The sequence below is a fragment of the Acinonyx jubatus genome, chromosome B4 (genome assembly GCF_027475565.1).
Source record: "Acinonyx jubatus isolate Ajub_Pintada_27869175 chromosome B4, VMU_Ajub_asm_v1.0, whole genome shotgun sequence".
Taxonomy (NCBI): domain Eukaryota; kingdom Metazoa; phylum Chordata; class Mammalia; order Carnivora; family Felidae; genus Acinonyx; species Acinonyx jubatus.
The window spans coordinates 36,727,468-36,753,446 of record NC_069387.1 but is presented as its reverse complement, the minus strand read 5'-3'; the positions used below and the strand labels follow the sequence as shown (position 1 = coordinate 36,753,446).

Here is a 25,979-nt window from a genome sequence, read left to right as displayed (position 1 = left end):
CAAAAAAGACTAGTCTGTACAACCATATCAAACCACAGGTTTGATCCCTAGCCTTAAAATCATCTAATACTTTTGATGTTTTGTTTTCATAGGTTACCAATCTGCTTCCAAACAAAGTCCACCCCATTCAGCAATTCTAGAGCACTGGTTGATACTTAATGTGCTAGAAAGATAACAACCCAGTTATCAAAGGCCTCCAAGCTATGGTAAACTGGCAATTCTAGTACTAACTTCTTTGTGGCATGGGCCACATTCCCTTTCAGCTGCTCCTAGTCAACCTATACAACTTCATAAGCAAAGAATGTCATTAACTTCAGAGTAACGAGGTGCTCAGAACCTTAACAAGCTAATTCAAGTTTCAACTTTGCGCAAGTCTTTAATTCCTAAAACTAAAAATTCTCTCATTAAAACGTCCCCAAGATGCATTTTTATCTTGAGAAAAATATTTTCCAACAGATCATTTATAAGCATCTATGATGGATAGTTTTAATTTTATATCCTATGATTTTTTTTTTAATTTTCTTTTAATGTTTTTATTTATTTTTGAGAGAGAGAGAGACAGAGAGAAACAGAGCATGAGCAGAGGAGGGTCAAAGAGTGAGAGACACAGAACCCAAAGCAGGATCCAGGCTCCGAGCTGTCAGCACAGAGCCCGCCACGGGGCTCGAACTCACAAGCTGTGAGATCGTGACCTGAGCTGAAGTCAGATGCTTAACCGACTGAGCCACCTAGGTGCCCCTATCCTATGACTTTAAAGTTGATGATATTAATGCTCTAAGAATGAAGTGACCTACCTGATTTACACACTGAAAGGATAAACAAAAGATAGCTATGGCGTAGGGGAGAAAAAAGGCACCCTCACCTTTTCACACATCAGAGTATGAATTCCCTGGTTACAGACATAAATTCTAAACAGTTCAACAAGGCTAATATAAAACAGATCAATGGATTAACTGTAACCTGGCAGAGTTTGTGCCTAGATCATGATGTTATTACTTGGTAAAAGACAAAGGACTTGGGCCTCACACAAAATAGTAAAAATCCAACACAAAACAAACTTGCCAAAACCAGTGTGGTGTCATTATCAAAATAATCACACTGAGGGCAAATAATTTATTCTAGCTGCAGCTGTGACTCTGCAAATCTGAACCATGGGCCCAAGTATAACTCATCTTTAAACAGGACATTTTGGGGCGCCTGGGTGGCTTGGTCGGTTAAGTGTCTGACTTCGGCTCAGGTCATGATCTCACGGTCTGTGAGTTCGAGCCCCGTGTCAGGCTCTGTCCTGACAGCTCAGAGCCTGGAGCCTATTTCAGATTCTGTGTCACCCTCTCTCTCTGCTCCTCCCCTGTTCATGCTCTGTCTCTGTCTCAAAAATAAATAAACGTCAGGGGCGCCTGGGTGGCTCAGTCGGTTAAGCGTCCGACTTCGGCTCAGGTCATGATCTCACGGTTCATGAGTTCAAGCCCTGCGTCAGGCTCTGTGCTGATGGCTCAGAGCCTGGAGCCTGTTTCAGATTCTGTGTCTCCCTCTCTCTCTGACCCTCCCCCATTCATGCTCTGTCTCTCTGTCTCAAAAATAAATAAACGTTAAAAAAAAAATAAAAAAATAAAATATTTAAAATAAATAAATAAATAAACGTCAAAAAAATTAAAAAAAAAAAAAAAGGACATTTTATCTAGCATCACCAGATGAGAGATCAGAGCAAAAAGACTCAAAGCACAGTTAGAATGGGATTCTTAAAACATAACTACACAGACTTTAACAACCCAAAGGGAACGAAATACTGAAATAAACCATAAAAGCTTTTAGTAATCTATATGTATGTTTCTAGTCCTTCTAAGCCATAAGGAGTTATAAGGTGAGGAAAATACAGATCTTTCAAAAATTCCATCCTTAAAAAAAAAAAAAAAAAAAACTGTTTCCAAAAATAGAAAGAAGAAAGAGAAAGGGAAAGAAAGAAAAAGAAAAGAGAAAAGAGAAAGAAAATTATTTCATCAACCTATATTTTTGAGGGCTTTGAAAAAATGGTAACACCATAAATCCAGTATAAATAGATGACTACTTTCTCTTCCACTTTCAGTGGAAACATCAGTGTTCAACAACTTTTTTTAACAAGCCCAGTGATCGGGTATGCACTCAGAGAGCCTGTCCATTAGTTACCTTCATGTCATAGCCATAGGTCTCCCGAATGTCTTCATCAGAATCTGTTTCTTCATCATCATAGTCCATTGTTTGTCGAGGAGAAGAAGATACACTGCTCACCACCCGGTTAAAAGCAGACTGCTGGAAACTAGGTAGGTGTCCCTAAACAACAAAAAATTCCAAGATGAACAGAGCAACATACTAAATAAACATTGGTAATTAATATGCACCAAAATGTAGGGCTCCTGGGTGGTTTAGTTGGTTAAGTGTCTCTTAGTTCCAACCTCAGGTCATGATCTCACAGTTTGTGGGACTGAGCCCTGCATCAGGCTCTGGGCTGACAGGGCAAAATCTGCTTAGGATTCTCTATCTCCTCTCTACCCATCCCCTGCTTGCTCACTCTCTCTCTCAAAATAAATAAATAAACGTTAATGGGGCGCCTGGGTAGGCCAGTTGGTTAAGAATCCGACTTCAGGGGCGCCTGGGTGGCGCAGTCGGTTAAGCGTCTGACTTCAGCCAGGTCACGATCTCGCGGTCCGTGAGTTCGAGCCCCGCGTCAGGCTCTGGGCTGATGGCTCAGAGCCTGGAGCCTGCTTCCGATTCTGTGTCTCCCTCTCTCTCTGCCCCTCCCCCGTTCATGCTCTGTCTCTCTCTGTCCCAAAAATAAATAAACGTTGAAAAAAAAAATTAAAAAAAAAAAAAAAAAGAATCCGACTTCAGCTCAGATCATGATCTCATGATTTCTGAATTGAAGCCCTGCACCAGGTTCCATAGTGACAGCTCAGAGCCTAGAACCTGCTTCAGATTCTGTGTCTCTCTCCCTGCCCCTCCCCTGGCTCACCTCTGTCTCTCTCTCTCTCTCTCAAAAATAAACATTTAAAAAATAATAAATTAAAAATAAAATTAAAAATTAAAAAATATCAACAAAATGTAATGAACTTGCTAAGTGGTCAATAAAGTTCAACAGTTAGTACAGATTAAATTATTTGGTTATGATGCCAAGGTCCATCTCAATGATATTTCCAGGTACTAGTTCACTAAAATTACCTAGATATATATCTGAAGAAAATTCTACAGTTATATATAGAAAGGTGTTATTGATAACATGGCTACTGGCAACTTACTGTTATTTTCCTCATCAGCCAGTAACATATATTTGATTTACTATTTATACAGTGACAAATATAATCCCATGAAATAAAAAAAGAAAGTAAATCCTAAACTTGCCTGTAAGTCTGGATTGGCAGCTGCTTTCTGGAGTTCTGCACTGATGATCTTTTCAGTTTTTTCTCGAGCTGCCTGTTCCACCATACGCTGGCTCAACACGGACAGTTTGGCTAGGGCAGAGGACAGTTCATCTGTGGCTAGAGCCTGCCGTGCTCTATCTTGCCAACTCATAGCACGTTCTGTCAAACACTGCAGGGCCTCTCCTTCTGGCAAACGTACAGGTAACTTCTGAAGGGATACCAGGAGTGATAGAATAGTCTCTAGCCTTGGCCTTCGAGACCGCATACAAAGAGGGCAAAGGAATTTTACTTCTTTAGCCTGCCAGCTAGATCCTTTTTTTTGGGAACCTGATTTAGGAAGGGGAACACAGCTGTTATGGAACCAGTCTTTGCAGAGCTCACACTGTAGCATAAACCCACTGGCTGTCTTGCGACAAATACAAAATTTTACTTCTTCTATGCGGTCCACCATTGTCATCTTGGCTAGGTTGGCTGCTCTGAGGGAATGCATGGCTTCGATCTCTTTTTGCTCCCGTTCTTTGAAAACCGCCACCTGTATACAACGAACATTTAATTAAAAGGAGTCATGGCAAAATACTCCAAAAATGACAAATCCTCAAAGCTGAGGGATCATCTCCACATTGTGCCCTCATTGTAACAAACCACTGTCCTTTAAAAAAAAAAAAAAAATCAGTTGTCAATCATTTCCCATAATTTGGGTACATTCTTCATTTGTGAAATGAGCAGAGTGCTACCATATTTGACAGTGTATATCAGTAGAGTACTTTGAATTTTTCTATAGGGTGCAATAGGAAAGATAATATGCCCTGGAGTCAGGCAACATGGGCATGAAGCCTGGCTCTTGGACATCTAGACTAATGATCTGGGCACAACTTTTATGAATCTCAGTTTTCTGAAAAATGAGAATACCAACCAATCTCGTTTTGTTGTTTTGAGGATTAAGTAAGATAATACATGAAAGTGCCTAATTTGGTATCTTGCACAAGGTAAGTAGTCAATAAATATTCCTTCCCTGGGGGATTTCTATACAAATCAACTTTTCTCTCTTTCTAAACAGCTTCTCCAACTCATGTAGAAGTAGAATAACAAAGCGTGATGACCAATTATAACAAGATTTTATGTAACTCACTTTTAAACAGTAAGTAAAAGCAAACAAAATTTAATTATCATGAACACTGTTAGTGCATTTTCTTTTTTAAACTATAGTAGTTTTGAAACAATTCTTTTTTTTTTTTTATTTTTTTTTTTAACGTTTATTTATTTTTGAGACAGAGAGAGACACAGCATGAACGGGGGAGGGGCAGAGAGAGAGGGAGACATAGAATCGGAAGCAGGCTCCAGGCTCTGAGCCATCAGCCCAGAGCCTGACGCGGGGCTCGAACTCGCAGACCGCAAGATCGTGACCTGAGCTGAAGTCGGACGCTTAACCGACTGAGCCACCCAGGTGCCCCGAAACAATTCTGAAATAATTTCCAGTCCTATCAATCTGGCAGGACGGACTTGTTAGGCAGATTTGCTAATAAATCATTTCCACTGGCCTCAAACCAAGATCATTTGTAGGCAGAAGCAGCCATATCAAGTGACTTAATGTATGTAATTCCCTGCTGTTACATATTGCCCAAACTCATTTTTTATTTCTCTTTACAACCTCAGGCTCCTAGTCATCTTCACACTTTCCTCCTCCTCTCCAAAAATATCTATCATTCTTGGGGTGTCTGGGTGGCTCAGTAGGTTAAGCATCTCACTTCGGCGCAAGTCATGATCTCACAGTTCTTGAGTTTGAGCCCTGCTTCAGGTAAGCTCGAGCCCTACTTCGGGTGAGCACAAGCCCCACTTTGAGTTAGCCCCACTTCTCTCTCCCTCTCCTTCTCTCTTTCTTTCGACCCCTTGTGGGATTCTCTCTCTCTCCTTCTCTCTTTGCTCTTCCCTCACTTGTACCCCCCTCTCAAAAAACAAAAACAAAAACACCCATCATTCTAATTAGCTACAAATATTTTCAGCACTCACTATACTATGAATGCTACAAAGAGAAGGGAGATATTTTAAATAGTAGCTGGAATCATTAAATGGATAAAGGGATACCTGGGTGGCACAGTCTGTTAAGCGTCTGATGCTTTATCTCCGCTCAAGTCATGATCTCACTGTTTGTGGGTTCAAGCCCCACATCGGGCTCTGCACTGATGTTGCAGAGCCTGCTTGGGATTCTGTCTCTCCTTCTCTCTGACCCTCTCCCATTTGTGCATGTGCTCTCTCTCTCTCAAAATAAATGAACTTAAAAAAATTAAATAGATACAATTCCTTTTAAAAGCACAGTATTAAATGCTATTAAACTCTAACCCAGTGATCCTATTCCTAAGAGTCAAGTATAGGAAAATAATCTGAAAAAAGGAAAAGGCTTTACAAAGAAGTTCACTTTATATTATCCATAATAGTAAATACTTAGAACAATCAAAATATTTGATGTATCAGAGAACTGTTCAGCAAATCATGGACAATTTGAAGGAATATTAGCAACTATTAAAACAATAATAACGAACAGAGATATGGAAAAGACAATTTTAGGGAGGGAGCAAAATGATAAACTTTGATTACAAATACAAAAAATGATCCCAGAATGCAAGCTATATTACAAAGCTGTAATCATCAAGACAGTATGGTGCTGGCACAAGAACAGACACTCAGATCAACGGAACAGAACAGAGAACCCACAAATGGACCTACAAACGTATGGCCAACTAATCTTTGACAAAGCAGGAAAGAATATTCAATGGAGTAAAGACAGTCTCTTCAGCAAGTGGTGCTGGGAAAACTGGACAGCGACATGCAGAAAAACGAACCTGGACCACTTTCTTATACCATACACAAAAATAAACTCAAAATGGATGAAAGACCTAAATGCAAGACAGAAAGCCATCAAAATCCTAGAGGAGAAAGCAGACGAAAACCTCTTTGACCTTGGCCAAAGCAACTTCTTACTCAATACGTCTCTGGAGACAAGGGGAAAAAAAGCAAAAATGGAACTATTGGGACCTCATCAAAATAAAAAGCTTCTGGGGTGCCTGGGTGGCTCGGTTGGTTAAGCGTCTGACTTCGGTTCAGGTCATGATCTTGCGGTTTGTGGGTTCGAGCCCCGTGTCGGGCTCTATGATGATGGCTTGGAGCCTGGAGCCTGCTTCAGATTCTGTGTCTCTCTCTGTCTCTGACCCGTCCCCTGCTCATGCTCTGTATGTATCTCTCTCTCTCTCTCAAAAATAAACATTAAAAAAAATTTTTTTTAATAAAAAAATAAAAATAAAAAATAAAGAGCTTCTGCACAGCGAAGGAAACAATCAGCAAAACTAAAAGGCAACCAAGGGAATAGAAGATATTTGCAAATGACACATCAGATAAAGGGTTAGTAGCCAAAATCTATGAAGAACTTATCAAACTCAACACCCAAAAAGCAAATAGTTCAATGAAGAAATGGGCAAAAGACATGAATAGACACTTCTCCACTTCTCCAAAGACATACAAATGGCCATCCGACACATGAAAAAATGCTCAACATCACTCATCATCAGGGAAATACAAATCAAAACCACAATGAGATACCACCTCACACCTGTCAGAATGGCTAAAATTAACAACTCAGGCAACATATTGGTGAGGATGCAGAGAAAGGCTCTCTTTTGTGCTGCTGGTGGGAAGGCAAACTGTGCAGCCACTCTGGGAAACAGTATGGAGGTTCCTCAAAAATTAAAAATAGAACTACCCTACGACCCAGCAATTGCACTACTAGGTATTTATCCAAGGGACACAGGTGTGCTGTTTCAAAGGGGAACATGCACCCCAATGTTTATAGCAGCACTATCAACAATAGCCAAAGTATGGAAAGAGCCTAAATGTCCATTGATGGATGAATGGATAAAGAAGATGTGGTATATATGTATGTAATGTAATATTACTCGGCAATCAAAAAGAATGAAATCTTGCCATTTGCAACTTCATGGATAGAACTAGAGGGTATCATGCTAAGTGAAATTAGTCAGAGAAAGACAAATATCATAGGACTTCACTCATTATGAGGACTTTAAGATACAAAACGGATGAACATAAGGGAAGGGAAGCAAAAATAACAAAAACGGGGGGGGGCACAAAAACATAAGAGACTCTTAAATATGGAGAACAAACAGGGTTACTGGAGGAATGGTGGGAGGGGAGATGGGCTAAATGGGTAAGGGGAATTAAGGAATCTCCTCTTGAAATCACTGTTGCACTATATGCTAACTACTAATTTGAAAGTAAATTAAAAAAATAAATAAAAACTTAAAAAATAAAAAATGAAATACATATATATATAAAGCCAAAGATAATGTTTACAAAACAAAAATAGTTAAGAACATAAAACCAGTGAATCTGCTAATATCTTCACAGAATTTTGTATTCACAAGCAGATTCAAGATGCATTACATAATTTCTTACCACCATGGCTGTATCTCTGGTTTCCTCCAATCCTTCCTCGAGATCACTCAGAGGCTCAAGGTCCAGATCCTTTTCTTTTTCTTTTTCTATTAGTTCTTTTACTTTTTTCCTTCTGTTTTTACCACTCCCATATATACCAATGTCAGTCCGGGGACTCAGCACCTACAAAAATAAAACCAAACACTGAGCTCCAGTTTTTAAAAAATCTTAAAACTGAAAATAATAAAAGGAATCATTTACTGACCATCATGTCCTACACACTTTTTTACATACTTTATACACATTACCTAATTCAGTCCTCACAATAACCCTCCGTAGTAGGTAGTATTATCTGTATTTTACAAACCAGGGAAACTGAGGCTAAGAAAGGAAACAACTTGCCCAAGGACACAAGGTTAGCAATTAGGGAGCAGTCCTCAAACGTGAAACTATCTTACTCCAACTATGCTCTTTACGATGTTCAAATGCTCAAGATAAAAAAGATAACGACTATTTAAATTTGTACTTCTGAGAAATAAATCTTTCAATGACAGAATCTATTAGTAACAGAGATAAGATCCAGGCTGATACTGTATTCTGGACGCAGCAGAAGATGAACTGGAAATAAGTCTGCCTAAAGCTCCACATTTCTAGTCAACATTTGATATCACTTAATAGGAATCACTTATATAACCGTGACCAGATAAACTGAAAACAACCCTCACCAACGAAACTCCTACCTACAGGTGTTAAATTACCAACTATTCTTTACCTGCAACAACGTATGGCTAGAATTCTTCTTAAGAAAGGTCCGCCCCGTCCGTTCTCTCCATGCCCGTGCAGCTGCTACTTGTGACTCTACTTGGGGCAATGCGTCCAGACGCACAGGGATAGGGCGCCCTTTAGCAGACAAGCTCTCCAACTGCTCCAAGTAAGCATAGTTGCTGCCACTCTGAAAAACAAAAGTACACTCTCACACAGCTTGCACTTTCTTATGAAGTCTAGCAATACTGGTCGGAAGATCTTACAGAGTTTAGTGTTAAGCTTTTTATTAAATATTATTCTTTAAACCTAATCGTATCTCTTGAACTAACAGAGCCAATGTCGTTTTTAAAAAGTCTGTAAATTCATGTTGTCAAAGTTTTTTTATTTTATTAATTAAGAACAAGTTAAAATGTAAAAAACCAGTTCAACAGATAATCTAAAGAACATGTATATAAATACGATCAGGAATGAGGCAAGGAATTTGCTAATAGATGGAAACAGATGTTTAATATCATACCAGACAATGCAATCATCTTTTCTACCATGTGGAAATCAATTGTTCCATTATAGATAAGCTTAATTGCTTTTCTATGGACATAATTCATTTGTATTACTATCGTTTTTAGTAATCGACAGAGTTGTAAGATAGCCTGGTCAAACAAAATCTAAGGCCACACTCCTTCAACGAGATAATCTTGGAGGGTTCACCAGACAATATCCAGTATTCCACTGAAAGGACATCAGTAATCTCTTTTGCCTATTTCAGTCTTTCAACTTTTCCAAATACTACAAAGCAGTATTTTAGTTCTGATAACCACCTCCATTTTATGTTCTATAAATACAGATGAGAATGGATATTTGCCTAAGTCACATGGTTCAGTATTTATGTGTAATGAAGTCATTATTGTTTTTAGAACTATTACTGCTTCACATTTACTAACTAAATGAATCATTACAAGAGGGGAGAGGGTTAACAAGTAATCCATTACAGTAATTCTGAGTGATAACATTGGATGAATCTCCAAGCAGACAGGACATGTAACCATTCCTACAAGAAACTGTATATATACCCTTAACATTTATTGTTATTCAGAGGCTCTGAATGAAGGAAAGGCATAGTTACGTGCTAAACAGACATTCTAATAAAAAGTTAGTTCCTATCTATTAAATGACTCATTTGCCTAAAAATTCATTTGGAAAGTTACACTGAAACATGTGGAAAAATAAATAAGCAAGAAACTTCAGTGAATTTTTTTTTCTTTAAAGTAGGCTCCAGCTCCCAAACAGGGGTCTTGAACTCACAAACCCCAAGATCAAAAGTCCCATGCTCCACCAACTGAGCCAACCAGGTGCATCAACTTAAGACAATTTTTACAAAGACTATGGGAAGGTTCTAGCCCTAAGAGATATTAAAATGGTATAATTAAAATCACTGTGGACTAGGATTAAAGAACAGCAAACTGGAAAAGAAAAGAAAGCTCAAATACAGATATGGTTGACAAATACCATGTTTACTAATACTCCTTGTGCCCAGCTATAGCTGTTTGACTATAGAATATCTCCTGGCTAAGACTTGACAGAGCCTGCTCCCAAACTATGTATCTTAAAGAAGAGTCTGCCTGTCAACAGAAGTTTTCCACTTACTTAGAATCTACAAGTCCATCTCCCCACTGAAGGGAGGGCTTAGTGGAGGAAAAGTCCTCTAAATGACAGAGGAAACACATGGCAGCCACCAACACTTGGAGACTTGGTCCAGCAGTCATAAATAAACAGCCAACTAAGGGTTATCAGACATTCGAGGACAACCAACTTCCTGAAATAGGTTAAAGATGAAACAGAGGAGCTGCCCTAATGAAAACACAGGTAATTTTTAAAATAGCATAGAAAAAGTGCGGCTAACCAGCTCCCAGAAAAAATCAACTTAAAACAAAGTAAAACAGAAGTCATTAGAACTTGACAACTACAGTATGTTCTCTCCTAAGTTTAGTAGAGTTGGTTTCCTTTTATTTGGATATAGTTCTACAATAAAGAGTAGGTATACCCTCAATACTAAAAATGCTGCCAGGTTTTTATAATTCAGGAGGAATTTTATATATTCAAATACAGTTTCATGTCTAGCCCTTATTTCATTGTTTTAGTTTTCTTTTTTTCTTTTAGAGAGAGAGAGTGTGAAAGTAGGGTGAAGGAGGCAGAGGCAGAGAGAGAATCTTCAGCAGGCTTCACGCTCAGCATGGAGCCTGACACAGGGCTTGATCCCGCAACCCTGGATCATGACCTGAGCCAAAATCAAGAGTTGAATGCTCAACTCACTGAGGCACCTCATTATAGTTTGTTTTAAATTAAAATGTATATGTCTTGGGGCGCCTGGGTGGTGCAGTCGGTTAAGCATCCGACTTCAGCCAGGTCACGATCTCGTGGTCCGGGAGTTCGAGCCCCGCGTTGGGATCTGGGCTGATGGCTCAGAGCCTGGAGCCTGTTTCCGATTCTGTGTCTCCCTCTCTCTCTGCCCCTCCCCCGTTCATGCTCTGTCTCTCTCTGTCCCAAAAATAAATAAACGTTGAAAAAAAAAATTAAAAAAATAAAATAAAATGTATATGTCTTTCTAATTAGAGAATATGCTATTTTGAGGGCCTGGGTACTACCTTTACACCCTTCCCTCACATTTCTGCTCCCAAACAACTAGAATAGTACCATGAGTGTTATGGGGTTCAGTAAATATTAATTTCATTTTCTTTTTGCTGCCTCTTATTTTAAAGTAATTTGTGCACATGGCAAAGATTCAAAGAATACAGCAGGGAATAAACTCCCTATTGCTAAGAGTTAAATAAATAGCTAATTCTGTCATCTTTCACAGCAGGGAGTCAACAAAACAAGTTAACGTTTAAATAGGTAATATTTACTTTGAATGATAGAATCAGATGGAAAAACAATTGAATTTTAAGTACTATCATTATTTTATTCTGGTTATTCTATTCTAAAAAATTATAGGCTTAAAGAATTCATCTGTGAGACAGCATTACCCGAATGGTAGGATAACTCAAGAGGCTCCTTACCTGAATAGCTTCTACTTTCGCTGTCCATTCTCGAGCCTTTTGTAAGGCCTCTTTCAGGGACAACACATTGGGTAGAAAGGCTGGAATGTTCTTGGCTTCATTCACTATGCTTTCTAAACTTGCCACACTGTGCCTTGGTCTAAAAAAAATACAAAAATAGGGTAGATGCATGAGGAAAAGTCAAACTGCTACCAACATTTAAATCACATTTTAGAATGTGCAGAGAACTTTCATATACATGATTTTACTTACTTCTTACCACAATTCTATAAGGAAGGCAAAGCAGCTATTATCTTTATTTCCAATTTACAAATAGAAAACCTTAGCTCAAAAATCAATTATTTACCCCCAAAGTCATTTAATACAGTGAATGGCACAGCCGAAATACTGATTCAGAATGAGTCTCAGAGCCCATGCTCTTTTCACTATAGTAAATTGCATCTATTTTAGTACTCCACAATATCTGAAATTGTCAGAGATGCATATTAGACAGCAATGTAAAAAGCAATAGTCTAGAAGTCCATTAATATTGACCATATACATTTAATTCAACTGCATTCAAGAATACCTAGTTACAAAAAAGATGAATAAAATAGACCTTATCCTCAACTAATCAGAATACAAGATAAAAATTAAACCTGTACTGGGGACTAAGAACAAATTAGTATAGGCTCATCAAAATGGGATGTCGTGTTTAATTCTGCTTAGGGGAGCTGAGAAGGGCCTTGAGGGGAGCTTAAAGAAGTGATTTTATCAAGTAGAATGTTAAAGAAGAAAAACGAGGAATATAATGAACAAACACAGGAAGAAACATTTAAAAATAAGTTAGTGGTCCAGGGCAGCCTAATTGGCTCGATGAGTAGAGCATGCAACTCTTGATCTCAGGGCCATGAGTTGAAGCCCCACATTGGAGGTAGAGATTATTTTAAAAATAATAATAAAATATTTAAAAAATTAAGTTAGTAGCCCAGTTTAAGATGGGGCTGGCATGAGGATGGAGGTAAAACAGGAATAGGAGTAAGAGCAGGAAGTAGGAGAACATGACCAGAAAGATAGATACAAACTGATATAAGCGGTCTTGACAGCCATGAATTTCACTATGAAAGCAACAGGAAGCTACTGAGGGTGGGAGTAGTTTCATCATATAGAAATCCTACTATATGCTCATGAAACTTTTCAATCTTGTGGTGGAGGGGGATTATTAATACACAGTTATGATGCACTGTAAGATGCTATCGGAATATATAGTCGGAGGACCTAAACTGACTTGGCAGGTGAAGGAAGGCTTCCCAGAAGTGACCTCTAAAGTTTCTTATCCTTTTTTAATAGGAGTGAGTCAGGAAAGCTGGGACCAGAGGCAGGGTAGGGGTACACCACAGGGGCTGGGCAGAAGGGAAGAAATGTTCCACAGGAAAACAAAATAAGCATGTGCAAAGGTCCAGAGACAAGAAAGAACATGGCATGTCTGAAGAAAGCAAGTGGGGATCACTATGTTTGGAACACAGAATGCAAAGAAGATAGGCAAGGGATGAGGCTAGATCCTAAAGCAAGAGGCTAAATTACAGATGGCCTTATGAATCAGGTTAAGGAGTCTAAATTTCATCCCAAGGAGAATGGGAAACACTGAAGGGCTTTAAACAAGACAGTCAAAAAGCCATACCTATATTTTAGGAAAATATGAGTTGCAATGTAGAGAATGGGTTAGAGAAGAGTGAGGTCACTGAGGTCACAGAACCTGTTGCTATGATTTAGGCCAGCTATGACAGCACCCAAAAGAAGAATGAAAGTGAGAAACATTGAGGAAATATTACCAACATGACTTGGTAGTTAAATGAGTTTGAGGCTAAGGAAATGGAAAGGAAAGGTTAAAGTTAATTTCCAAAGTACTGGCTTATGTATGAATGAACCCAATTTTGGATTTGGGGAATCTGAGGTACCAACAGGACATCCAATGGAATTATCTAATAAGTAGATGATATCTATGAAATATATCTGTTATACATGAGATTTTGGAGTTAATCAGTATAAAGAGGACAAATGGAGCCAAGAAATTAGATGAAATTTCCAGGGAGATGTACACAATGAAAAACAGAAGTGGTCTACATCAGAATCTTGAGGAAAGCTTTTATTTAAGAGGCAGGGGAAAAAAGGCCAAAAGCGAAGAAGGGTATTGAGAAAATAATGGTCAGTAATCAATCAATGCTAAGACGTGAAGAATATTATACATGTGTTTCAAAAAGATAACTTTATCCATTCAGAAGATGTGGCTTACATATACAATGGAATACTACTTGGCAATGAGGAAGAATGAAATCATGCCATTTACAACAATGTAGATGGAACTGGAGGATATTATGCTAAATGAAATAAGTCATTCAGAGAAAGATTTCATATGTTTTCACTCATATGTGGAACTTGGGAAACTTAAGACCATGGGGGAAGGGAGGGGAAAAAATAGTTTCAAACAGAGAGGGAGGGAGGCAAACCATAAGAGACTCTTAAATACAGAAAACAAAACTGAGGATTGATGGCACAGATTGGGGGAGAAGGGAAATGGGTGATGGGCATTGAGAAAGGCACTTGTTGGGATGAGCCCCGGGTGTCGTATCTAAGCAATGAATCATAGGGAATCTACCCCCGAAGCCAAGAGCACACTGCAAACACTGTATATTAGCTAACTTGACAATAAATTATATTTAAAAACAAACAAACAACTACAACAAAACCCCAAAAAGATAATCTTGACAGGAGTAAGAAAACAAAAGATTCTTCTTCCCACTATCCCCAAACTCCATCACCCTCTATTTTCTAATTTTCTTTTCTTCATGACACTAATTATCTAAAATTTACTCATCCATTCATACACTCACTTATTCACCTGTCTCTTGGCTCTCCCCACTAGAATGTTGGCTCTATTTTAGAGCAGGGACTCTGTGTGCTTTTCCCTACTGTCTCTATAGCACTGAGAAACAGTGCCTGGCATGTAGCAGCTACTCCACGAATACTTACTGAATTGCAAAGATTAAGGGAAAATACAAGAGTACTGTAACTAGGTCAGTGACAGTGAAGACAGATTCGAAAGACATTTTGGAGGCAAACCCACTAAAACTTGGTGACTGATTAAATGTAGAAAAATGAGAGAAAAAGTTTTCACATATTACTACCGCCAAATTTTCATTCTGTAGACTACGGTAAGTTGCATCAGGTATACCAAATTATAGTTTTGCATTCCACAGTTATTTAGTTTTTCCCATTTAATATGCTCCTGGAATTGTCATGAATCTGAAGACACTGAATAGTTTCAAAGGAAAAACAGCTATGGATACGTTTTAGTATGTATTCTCCATGGCATCTGGAGAGCAAAATATCCAGCAAAAATACATGCAGCCTTTTCTTGGCAAAACAAAACTGTGGTCATTATTCATTAAATCATCTAAGGCTTTTCCTATCATCTGCATTCAAAATAAGTAGCTGGCAAAGTAGTTAAGTACATGAAGACTTTGGAATGAAGTGGAAAAGGCTTCAAATTTGAGCTGTGTTAAGAACTATGTGATCTAAGTATCCCAGGTTCCTCATCCTCACACGAGAAATTGTGTATCAACTTTAGCTGAAGAAATACTTTAATAAAGGACATTAGTTCTTACATAATTATGAAATTAGTTGATACACAAATATGATGAATGCTTTACTGAAATCTCACAAATCCAATGGGGTGCCAATGCTAATGCAACTTAACGTTTTCTTCCCCTTCTTTCTCTTTCCCACTACTTTCCTGCATAAATCCTCTACTCCAGGGAAGCCCATTTAACTTTTGTCACCAAAACACAATTTAGCTTATGACATTTCTCCTACCTCCCTTCCGCTTCAATCGCACTCATGCTTCAAGTCTCTACCTAAGTTCTTTCTTTTCTCTCCAGCTTCTCTTCTGAGCACCCAAGCTAACACTGACCTCTCCTCTAAACTCCTGTTGTATTTTTCTGTACCTCTCAGTTAACAGTAACATATGGTGGTGAGCTTTACATTTCTTAGCTCTGAAATACAGCATAGGTAATGGAAAGTTCTAAACAAAATACTACTTTGTATCACCTAAAGTACCTAGCAAAGTACTCTGCACTAGAGTGCACACAATATTTGAAAACTGTTTATGTGCAGACCTATTCGATAACTTAGTGATTGATCAGGGAAGGCACAAAACATCTAATTAAATATTTAATGAAACAGAACCTTATGTTCCTCCTTCGGTTCTACTCTGACTTCATTACTAAAGAGGCAACAGTCATCAATGTATGTGTTCACCTTGCCTGCAGGCAGACCTTAGCCTTTTCTTCCCACCGCTCAGAGACTGTAAGGAGCTCCTGTAGTTCAGCCATTGCCTTCTCCACAGCATGGTGGGGTGCCAACCCCACCCCAGAGTCTATCAGTTTCTTCATGACATCCAAAGTGACCTGCTGTGGATCTGACAGGGTCAGTCTTACTTCATCCAACCATCGAGCCTGCTGTAGCTCTTGCTTTAGTCGGGCTAATTCAGGTAGCTCCACATAGAGACTAGAACCCATGTCTATCAACATTTGGAGTTTGGAAGAATCTGGGGTTTCATCCATCATGGCCTCTTGAGCACGTTCATGAAACTCTTCCACATCATCCAGGAGATTCTGAAAAAGTAAAAAAAAAAAACAAAAAACAAAACAACAAAAACAACCAAATTTAAAAGATACAAAATGAGGGGCGCATGGGTGGCTCAGTCAGTTGAGCGTCCGACTTCGGCTCAGGTCATGATTTCACGGTCTGTGGGTTCAAGCCCCATGTCAGGCTCTGCACTGACAGCTCAGAGCTTGGAGCCTGCTTCCAATCCTGTGTCTCCTTCTCTCTCTACTCCTCCCCCACTTTCATTTTGTCTCACTCTGTCACTCAAAAAAATCAATAAATGGAAAAAAATTTTTTTTAAAGAAATAAAAAATAAAAGATACAAAATGAGTATGGAATATAGCTCAGGCAAACTAACAAACTCTAGATTATCTAATAATCTCACCATTATAGCACCAAATAGATACGATAGTAAAAAACGTAAATATCATAAATATGCTTCTCTGTAATTACTTACCTTCTTCCTTTTAAAATACGACTCATTCAAAAAAAATTTTTAATTTTTTTAAATGTGTATTCTTGAAAGAGAGAGAGAGAGAGAGAGAGAGCATGAGTGGGGGAGGGGCAGAGCGAGAGGGAGACACAGACTCTGAAGCTGGCAGCACAGAACCTGATGTGGGGCTCAAACTCACGAGTCGCAAGATCATGACTTGAGCCGAAGTCGGACACTTAACCCTGAGCCACGGAGGCGCTCCAATTCAAAAAATATTTAAAGACTGCAGACTTAGATATAGCCACTGTTTTAAGTGCACAATATTAAAACATACAGTCCTTTGTCTTCAAGGAACGCATTTTAATCTAAATAGCCAGACACTGAATACGTGAATGAAATGTTTCAGTTAGTTTTAAATGCTATGAGAACAAAATAGAACACAATAGAGAATGACCAGAGAAGGAGGGCATACTACATTGCAATGGTGGTCACAGAAAACAGATAAACTGAAACTAAAATAAGGAGACAGAAGTGGGAACTATAAGAAGATCTGGAAGAAGAGCAGTTCAGGCAGGGCAAGTAATAACTGCAAAAGCTCTTAAAGAGAAATGAGCTTGCTGTCTTGCTCATCTGGATGAGTGGGTGATGAGAAGCAAAGTGGAGAATGTAGTTTAAAAATAAGCAGAGGTCAGATTACACAGTGCCCTGTAGATTATGAATTTAGATTTCATTCTAATGGCTTTGAGGAAGCACTGGAGAATTTTACCACAAATAAATGATATGATTTGATTTATATTTTACACAATCATTCTGGCTACCAAATAAAAAATCAACTATCAAGGACAAGAGAAGAAGAAAGGAGGTGAGTTAAGAGGCTATTACAGTAACCTAAGGCTTAGAATCTAGTGGTTCAGAGCAGTTTAAGCAATGGTCATGATGATAAATGGTTCACTCTGGGATACATTTTGAAGATAAAAACAGCACTTGTTTAGAGACTGGTTGTAGGGTAATAAGGGAAATAAAGGAATCAAGGATTTTGACTCATTAAAAGGCTTTTAAGATTACTTTAGTCTGCCAAAGGGATACGGAGAGTATGCCACTGGACGTACAAGCCTGTAGAAAAGAACAAAGGCACTAAGAACTGGTGATCTGGGAATCAGATCAGATTTGTTTAATGTCACTAAACAAGTAAGATGTCAAGACCTAGACTAAAGAAAGGGCTGAGGCTCTGAACATACTCCACAATTAGAAGTCAAGTCAAGGAGAAAACAAACAGCAAAGAAGACTAAAGAGAAGGAACTGTGAAAAACCTAGAAAACCAGAGAGTGTGATGTCACAGATGTTTAGAGAAGAAAGTCTCTCAGATAGGAAAGTGTGGTCAACTATCAAAATGCTCCCACAACAAGGAATAAAGCAAAAACACAATTGATACTAGATTTCACAAGCTGATAACCTTGATAAAAACCATTTCAGATATCCTGCCCATGGCCAAATCACAAACCACCACCATGAACTATCAAAGGAATACTAACTACACAAATTAATGTATTTGATATATACTTTTTAGATTTTACAAATTCAAGAAACCATCAGGACTCTAGTAATTTCAGAGCTCATATTTTTAAAAGCTCATGAACTAATAACTTATTGAAACATTTAGATTCTTTTAATGATTTTCTTGCATTTCAATTTTATCTATGCCAGATAGGGATTCTGATCTAAAATTAAAACAGAAAAAAATTCTAAACTAATTACTCTTGGTTCCAGAATCTTAAAGGGAGTATTAAAGACTAAGAACTAAACCAAGGAATTCTTTTTTTTTTAAGTTTATTTATTTATTTTGAGAGAGAGAGAGAGAGAGAGAGAGAGAGAGAGAGAGAGAAAGCAGGGGAGGGCAGAGAAAGAGGGAGAGAGAGAATCCCAAGCAGGGTCTGAACTGTCAGCACAGAGCCCGATGTGGGGCTCAAACCCATCGACCGTGAGATCATGACCTGAGCAGAAATCAAGAGTTGAATGCCTAACTGACTGAGCCACCCAGGCGCCCCTAAACCAAAGGATTCTTACTGTCAGCAGTAAGAGAAACAGAACAAAAAACCAGTCTAGACACAGTATTTTATCTGCCCAAAACAGAAACCCATACTACAAAGGTTATTACCCAAGAAAAGAAACGTAATACTCCACCTTTACTTGTCGAGCTTGGCTGATGACACATGGAAGACTAAAAAGTTGTTGGACAAAGGCCTTCAATTCTTCCACTGTCAGTTTGGTCCGAGTCCTCCCACTATCTGGGCTTTGCCTGATGTGAAATAATATTGAGACATAAGTAAGAAAAATTCATAGTCATCTGATATCAAAGGGGCTTCTAGTCTCTCTAGAATTCTAACCCAAGCAACCCCAGAATATGAGTGTTTGAGAGGTTCCACTGTAATGCTGATCACCTCCAAATCAGGTATTTACCTCTTTAGTTAATGGCTCAAAGATTCAATACTCCAAGTTGTAGTTCCTCCAATCTTACAAGTGTTAAACATTTCAAACAGTTAATCAATTCCTCAGATCAAAATATTATGCTCATTAATAAAACTAAATCTTCTACCTCAAAAAGCTTAAAATGTGGAACAAGGGCACCTTTAACTTAGGAGACAATAAACCCTCTGAAACATATTCAGAACTGTATGTGTACGTGCATTTTTCTAAGAAAAGGGTCTCTAAGCTTTTGCCAGATTCTCCGAGAGGGTTAGTGACCCAATGACAGCTAAAGATTCACTGACCAACATCTTTAAGAAAGATTCTCTAATAAAATGATAAATAAAAAATATACAAAGTAATTTTAAAACCCAATGTGAAGTGCTACAGAAGAACCTGTTCAGATACCAGGAATGTGTTGGAATGAATACAAAACAATACCACAGAAAATTTAACACATACAAATTACATTAAATCAAGGGCTCATACTTCTACACTCCTTAATAACAGCCTCTCCTGCATCCATCAAGGTTACTCTTTGCTGCCACCTGCCTTCAGCATGTAGTATCATTTATTTATTTACAAATATTTATTGCACACCTATTATGTGCCAGGTATTGTGCTAAGCACAAGAAATAAAGCAATGAAAAAAAGAATAAAAAATCTCCAACATCCTAGTCTCACACATGTTCTAGTGGGCCTGGGAAACAGTAGAAGAGATAATGAATTAGTATATCAGGAGGTGACTGGGCTAGGAGAAAAAACAGGAAAAAAGAATAAAAAGGTTGCAATTTTATAAAGGTTGTCAGAGCAAGTTTCTTCAAGAACGTGTCATCTGAAAAAGACCTGAAAGAAGTGAGGGACAAGCCACCTGGATAGCAGGGAAGGCCTGTGAAGGCCCTAAGGAGAACCGTGCCCAGTGTGTAGGAAAAGCAGAAAGGGGAAGAAGACTGCAGAGTGAAGCAAGAAAGAAGGGAGAGTAGTAGGGGTTTAAGACTGGGACATGACTGGAGGAGAAAGGGAAATGGCCACAAGAGATCAAAGATTAAATAGAGGGCCTTGTGAGCCAGTTAAAATTCTGGCTTCTACTCTGAAAGAAAAACAAACAAGACCAAAAAACCCACAAGAAACCACTGGGGAACCCAACTCTTCTTCATAGTCTTACCTGTGCTTCTGCTTTTTGCTGAGAAGCAGCTGAGCCACAGAGGCACAGGTCTCCGCTTCTTTTACAGCATCCCTGAGCTTTCTAAAGAGATCATTCTCTGGGTATTTCCTATCCTCAGCATCTTCCAGCATTACTCGTAATTCAATCAAATCTGTAAGAATAAAACCGTATGCTATAACCACAGACATAAAAAGCCATTTAAAAATGTTAACCAACCCCTCTCAAGTTAGTCCTCAACCTATCAGAAGAATCATCGCAGCTGGGAAAATCTCACCAATGCAATTAAAAGCTTATGAGCAGATGCTCATTCCTAATCCTTATGGATGATTTCTCTCAGGTAAGGTTAATTCCTCTTTCTTTTTTTTTAATGTTTTATTTATTTATTTTGAGAGAGACAGAGAGAGAGAGCGAGCATGCATGCAAGCAGGGGAGGGGCAAAGAGAGAGGGAGAGACAGAGAATCCCAAGCAATGTCTAGACACTTAACTGACTGAGCCACCCAGCTGCCCCTGCAATTCCTTGTTCTTAATTAGCCTTCAGTGTTAGTCCACTGGTCACAATGGCTCCCCAAAATACATATCTATTGCCAGTTAGCCATCTGCCCCATTTTATATTAACTTTTGATGTAAGAGAAGATTCTCAAATAGAAAACTAAATCTTAAGTCAGTCAACCAATCCATTAGTCTCAAATCTTAAATGAAGCCTAAGATTTTTCCTTAATAGAAAAACACATAAAACAAAACAAGGCCTCTTTCTTTTTTTTTTTTTTTTATTTTTTTTTTTTTAATTTTTATTTATTTTTGAGACAGGGAGAGACAGAGCATGAACAGGGGAGGAGCAGAGAGAGAGGGAGACACAGAATCCCAAACAGGCTCCAGGCTCTGAGCTGTCAGCACAGAGCCCAACGTAGGGCTCGAACTCACGGACCGTGAGATCATGACCTGAGCCGAAGTCGGACGCTTAACCGACCAAGCCACCCAGGCGCCCCACAAGGCCTCTTTCAATGTGACAGTAATTTCAGTGTATGCATACAAAAGGAGGATACTTAACCTTTCTTGTGGTTGAAGTTGGCAGATAATGCTTCTGTAACACGGCTGACCCAAGTGTCATAAGATTGTGCCCTGACTTTCACACCGTATAGCAGAGAAGGGAGGTCCTCTAATGGATAGCGGTATCTAAAAACAAAGAGAAACAAACAAAACACAGAAATAAAAACTTGAAAATCCAACAATAACTTGAAAATAAATTTTAAACATAATCAGTTTAATACAATGATGAGGTGAATGGGGTCTTAAAAAAATCAAAGTTGTCCATAGAGGTTTAATGCAGGGAGAGACAGGGAACATATGAAATCAACTGATAAAAAAAAATAACTTCAGTTGCCAAGTTTAGAGCCAACTTTAAATGACTGGTCCACAGCAGGGAGGCAGAGAGACAAGGAAAAGTCACCAGTCTACACATAGGGAAGGTAAATTACAAAGAACAATGCCCTTGGTTTTCAAAGAATTAACAAGTTTTACAAGAAACTTATGGATACCTAAGACATTTCTTCTGCATGGGGCAGGGGCACAGATCAGCTGGATGGTAGAGACACACAAGCCGCTCAGGATTACAGGAGCATGTCAGAGCAGAGAGAAAACATGTGGTTCTGCACGCTGAACACTGTCGCTCATCATCAGGAACAAGTTCAAACACCTCTTCTTCCGACATCAGGACACCCTGAAATACAATTCATGTCACTACATCAAATCTTTCTAGTCTCTAAGCATCAAAGACCTTCAAGTTATTAAATTTTTTTCTTACAGGTAAATCTCTGACTTAAGATATAAACATGGAGGTACAATGACACATCATCAAAATACTTTCCAAAATTAATCATTCCTAATTATTCAAAAATGAATCTTCCCTAATTATTCAAAAGTTCATAGGAAAAGAGTCCTTAGAGAAATCTGATCAAAGGATAAGATGATCAAGAGTTGTGATATTCAAATTATTGCAGAACAAGGAAAAATGATGCCCCATTAATGACACAGGTTAAACCTGAAATGGGACCATACCACAAGAACTTACTTCATGAGTCTCCACCAATGTATAAGCACACTTCAGAGATACTGTGGGTTTGGTTCCAGACCATGGCAATAAAACAACTATCACAACAGAACAAGTCAAATAAATTTTCTGGTTTCTCAGCATATATATAAGTTATATTTACACCATACTGTAGTCCATTAAGCATGCAATAGTATTGTGTCTGAAAAAGCAATGTACACACCTTAATTAAAAAATCCTTTGCTGCTAAAAAATGCTCAACATCATCTAAGCTTTCAGGAGGTTATAATCTTTTTGCTGATGGAGGGTCTTGCCTTGATGTTCATCAGACTGTTAACTGATCAGGGTGGTGGTTGCTTAAGATTGGAGTGGCTGTTATAATCTCTTAAAACAATGGAGTCACATCAATTGTCTCTTTCACGTGTGACTTCTCTTAGCATATGATGCTATTTGACAGCATGTTATTCACAATTAGGACTTCTTTCAAAATATGAGTCCATCCTCTCAAACACTGCCACTGCTTTATCCACTAAGTTTACATAATATTCTAAATCCTTTGTCGTCATTTCAATAATCTTCACAGCATCTTCACCAGGAGTAGATTCCATCTCCAGAAAACAATTTCTTTGCTCATCCATCAGAAGCAACTCTTCATCTGCTAAAGCCGTATCACAAGATTGCAGCAATTCAGTCACATCCTCAGGCTCCACTTCTGTGACTGTAGTTCTCTTGCTCTTTCCAACACGTCTACACTTTCTTCTCCACTGAGATCTTGAAGCCCTAAAAGTCACTCCTGCCACAGCTGGAATCAACTTCTTCCCAACTTCTGTTCATATTGATATTTGGACCTTGTTCCATGTATCACAGATGTTCTTAATAGTATCTAGAATGGTGAATCTTTTCCAGAAGATTTTCAATTTATTCTGCTTAGATCTATCAGAAGACTATTTATGGCAGCTGTAGCCTTACAAAATTTATTTCTTAAATATTAAGACCTGAAAGTTGAATTACTCCTTGATCCACAGGCTGCAGAATGGATGTTCTGTTAGCAAGCATGAAAACAACATCAATCTTGTTGGACATCTCCATCACAGCTTTCGGGTGGCCAGGCACATTGTCCATGAGCAGTCATATTTTGAAAGGAATCTTTTTTTTTTCTCTGCACAGCAGGTCCAACAGTGGGCTTAAAATTTCAGTAAACTGTTTGTAAACACATGTGCTGTCATCTGGATTTTGTTGTTCCAGTTATACAACACAGAGTAGATTTAGCACAATTCTTAAAGATTTATTTATTTTTTAATGTTTATTTTACTTCTCTTGAAAGAGAGAGAGAGAGAGAGCGAGCATGTGAGCAGGGGAGGGACAGAGAAAGGAGAGAGAGAATCCCAGGCAGGCTCCACATTGTCTGCACAGGAGCCCGATGCAGGGCTCAATCTCACCAGCTATAGGTGAAAACCAAGAGTCAGATGCTTAACTGACTGAGCCAGCCAGATGCCCCTAGCTGGACCCTGAGATTTTAGGATTGGTAAATGAGCAATGGCTTCAACTTAATGTCATCAGCTGTATTAGCCCCTAACAAGAGAGTCAGCCTGCCCTTTGAATCCAGGCATTGACTTCTCTCTAGCCATGAAAGTCCTAGATGGCATCTCCTTCCAACAGAAGGCAGTTTTGTCTACACCGAAAATCTATACTTAGTGTAGCCGCCTTCACTGATGACCTTGGCTACATCTTCTGGATAACTTGCTGCAGCTCTGTATCAGCACTTGCTGCTTCACCTTCCATTTTTGTGGTGTGTAGATGATTTCTTTCCTCAAACATCATGAACCAACCTCTGCTAGCTTCAAACTTCTGCAGCTTCCTCATAGCTCTCAGCATACATAAAACTTAGGAGTTAGGGCCTTGCTCTGGATTAGGCCTTGGCATAAGGAAATGTTGTGGCTGGTTCCATCTTCTATCCAGATCACTAAAACTTTCACCGTATCCTCAAAAAAGGCTATTTTGCTTTCTTACTGTTCATGTGTTCACTAGAGTAGCACTCTTAATTTACTTCAAGAACTTTTCCTTTGCATTCACAACCTGGCTAGCTGGCACAAGAAGCCTAACTTTTGACCTACGTAGGATTCCCACATGCCTTCCTCACAAAGCTTAATAATTTCTAGCTTCTGATCCAAAGTGAGAGATGTGTAACTCTTCCTTCCACTTGAGCACTTAAAAGGCCGCTGTAATAGGGCTATTACTTGGCTTAACTTCAGTATTGTTGTAGCTCAAAGAATAAAGAGGAACAGAGAAATAGCTAGTTGGTAGAGCAGGCTCAACATTCACATTTATCGATTAAGTTCACCATTATGGGGGCACAGGTTGTGGTACCCCAAAACAATTACAGTTGTAACATCAAAGATCACTCATAAAATGACCATAAAGAATATAATAATAATAATTTAAAAAAGCATGACCAATTAAAATATGGGCAGAAGGGGTGACTGGGTGGATCAGCATCTGACTTTTGATCTGAGCTCAGGTCAGATCCCATAGTTGTGGGATCAAGCCCTGTGTGAAGCTCCACGCTGAGCACGGAAGCCTGTTTAAGATTTTCTCTCTCCCTCTGTCCCTCTCCCTCACTTGCACTCTCTCTAAAATACAAAAATAAAAAATAAAAAAACAAAAATCAACAAAAATGGGCAAAAGACATTAACAGACATCTCTCCAAAGACATACATGATCGCTAACAGAAACATGAAAAGATGCTCAACATCACTCTTCATCATAGAAATGCAAATCAAAACCACAATATAGTCTCATGCCTCTCAGAATGGCTAAAATCAAAACTATAAGAAACAACAAGTGTTGGCATGGATGTAGAGAAAGAGAAACCCTCATGCACTATTGGTAAGAATGCAAACTGGTGCAGCCACTGTGGAAAACAGTATGGAGGTTCCTCAAAAAATTAAAGTTAGAATTACCATATGATTCAGCAATTGCACTACTGGGTATTTACCCAAAGAATATGAAAACACTAATTTGAAAAGATATATGCACCACTACGTTTATTACAGCATTGTTTACAATAGCCAAATTATGGATAAAAAAACGTGGTATATATACACAATGGAATATTATTCAGCCATTAAAAAGAACAAAAACCTGCCATTTGCAACAACATGGATGGATCTAGAGAATATGCTAGTGAAATAAATCAGTCAGAAAAAGACAAATACCATCTGATTTCATTCATATGTGGAACTGAAGAAACAAAACAAAGAAAAAAAAGACAAAAAAAAACCCACCAAAGAAAAAAAAGACAAAAAAAACCCACAAAAAACAAAAAACCTCAGACTCTATTAAGGGAATTTCATTCTTTTTTTAAGTAAGCTCTACACCCAATGTGGGGATCAAACTCATGACCCTGAGTTCAAAAGTCATCCACTGTGACAGCTAGATGCCCCAGACTCTATTAAATATAGAGAATAAACTGTTGGTTACAGAGGGGAGGTGGGTGGGGGGGGATCAGTGAAATAGGTGAAGGGGATGAAGAGTACGTTTATGATGAGCCCTGACTAATGTATAGAATTTTTGAAT

At 38.6% G+C, this 25,979-nt stretch overlaps 1 protein-coding gene across 2 annotated transcripts in view; it reads right to left on the bottom strand.

Annotated features, from left to right (window-relative positions):
- The window catches only part of KDM5A (lysine demethylase 5A), a 97,585-nt gene that overhangs the window by 20,148 nt on the left and 51,458 nt on the right, over window positions 1–25,979 (bottom strand). For both annotated transcript variants that reach the window (XM_015061466.3, XM_053225671.1), the window contains exons 15-24: window positions 21,892–22,073; window positions 21,405–21,529; window positions 20,356–20,506; window positions 18,909–19,023; window positions 15,947–16,302; window positions 11,651–11,789; window positions 8,605–8,784; window positions 7,854–8,015; window positions 3,373–3,924; window positions 2,164–2,307 (exon numbers count right to left, since the gene is read on the bottom strand). In XM_015061466.3, the coding sequence (XP_014916952.2) occupies window positions 2,164–2,307; window positions 3,373–3,924; window positions 7,854–8,015; window positions 8,605–8,784; window positions 11,651–11,789; window positions 15,947–16,302; window positions 18,909–19,023; window positions 20,356–20,506; window positions 21,405–21,529; window positions 21,892–22,073 (2,106 nt within the window). The remainder of the gene's footprint in view (window positions 1–2,163; window positions 2,308–3,372; window positions 3,925–7,853; window positions 8,016–8,604; window positions 8,785–11,650; window positions 11,790–15,946; window positions 16,303–18,908; window positions 19,024–20,355; window positions 20,507–21,404; window positions 21,530–21,891; window positions 22,074–25,979) is intronic.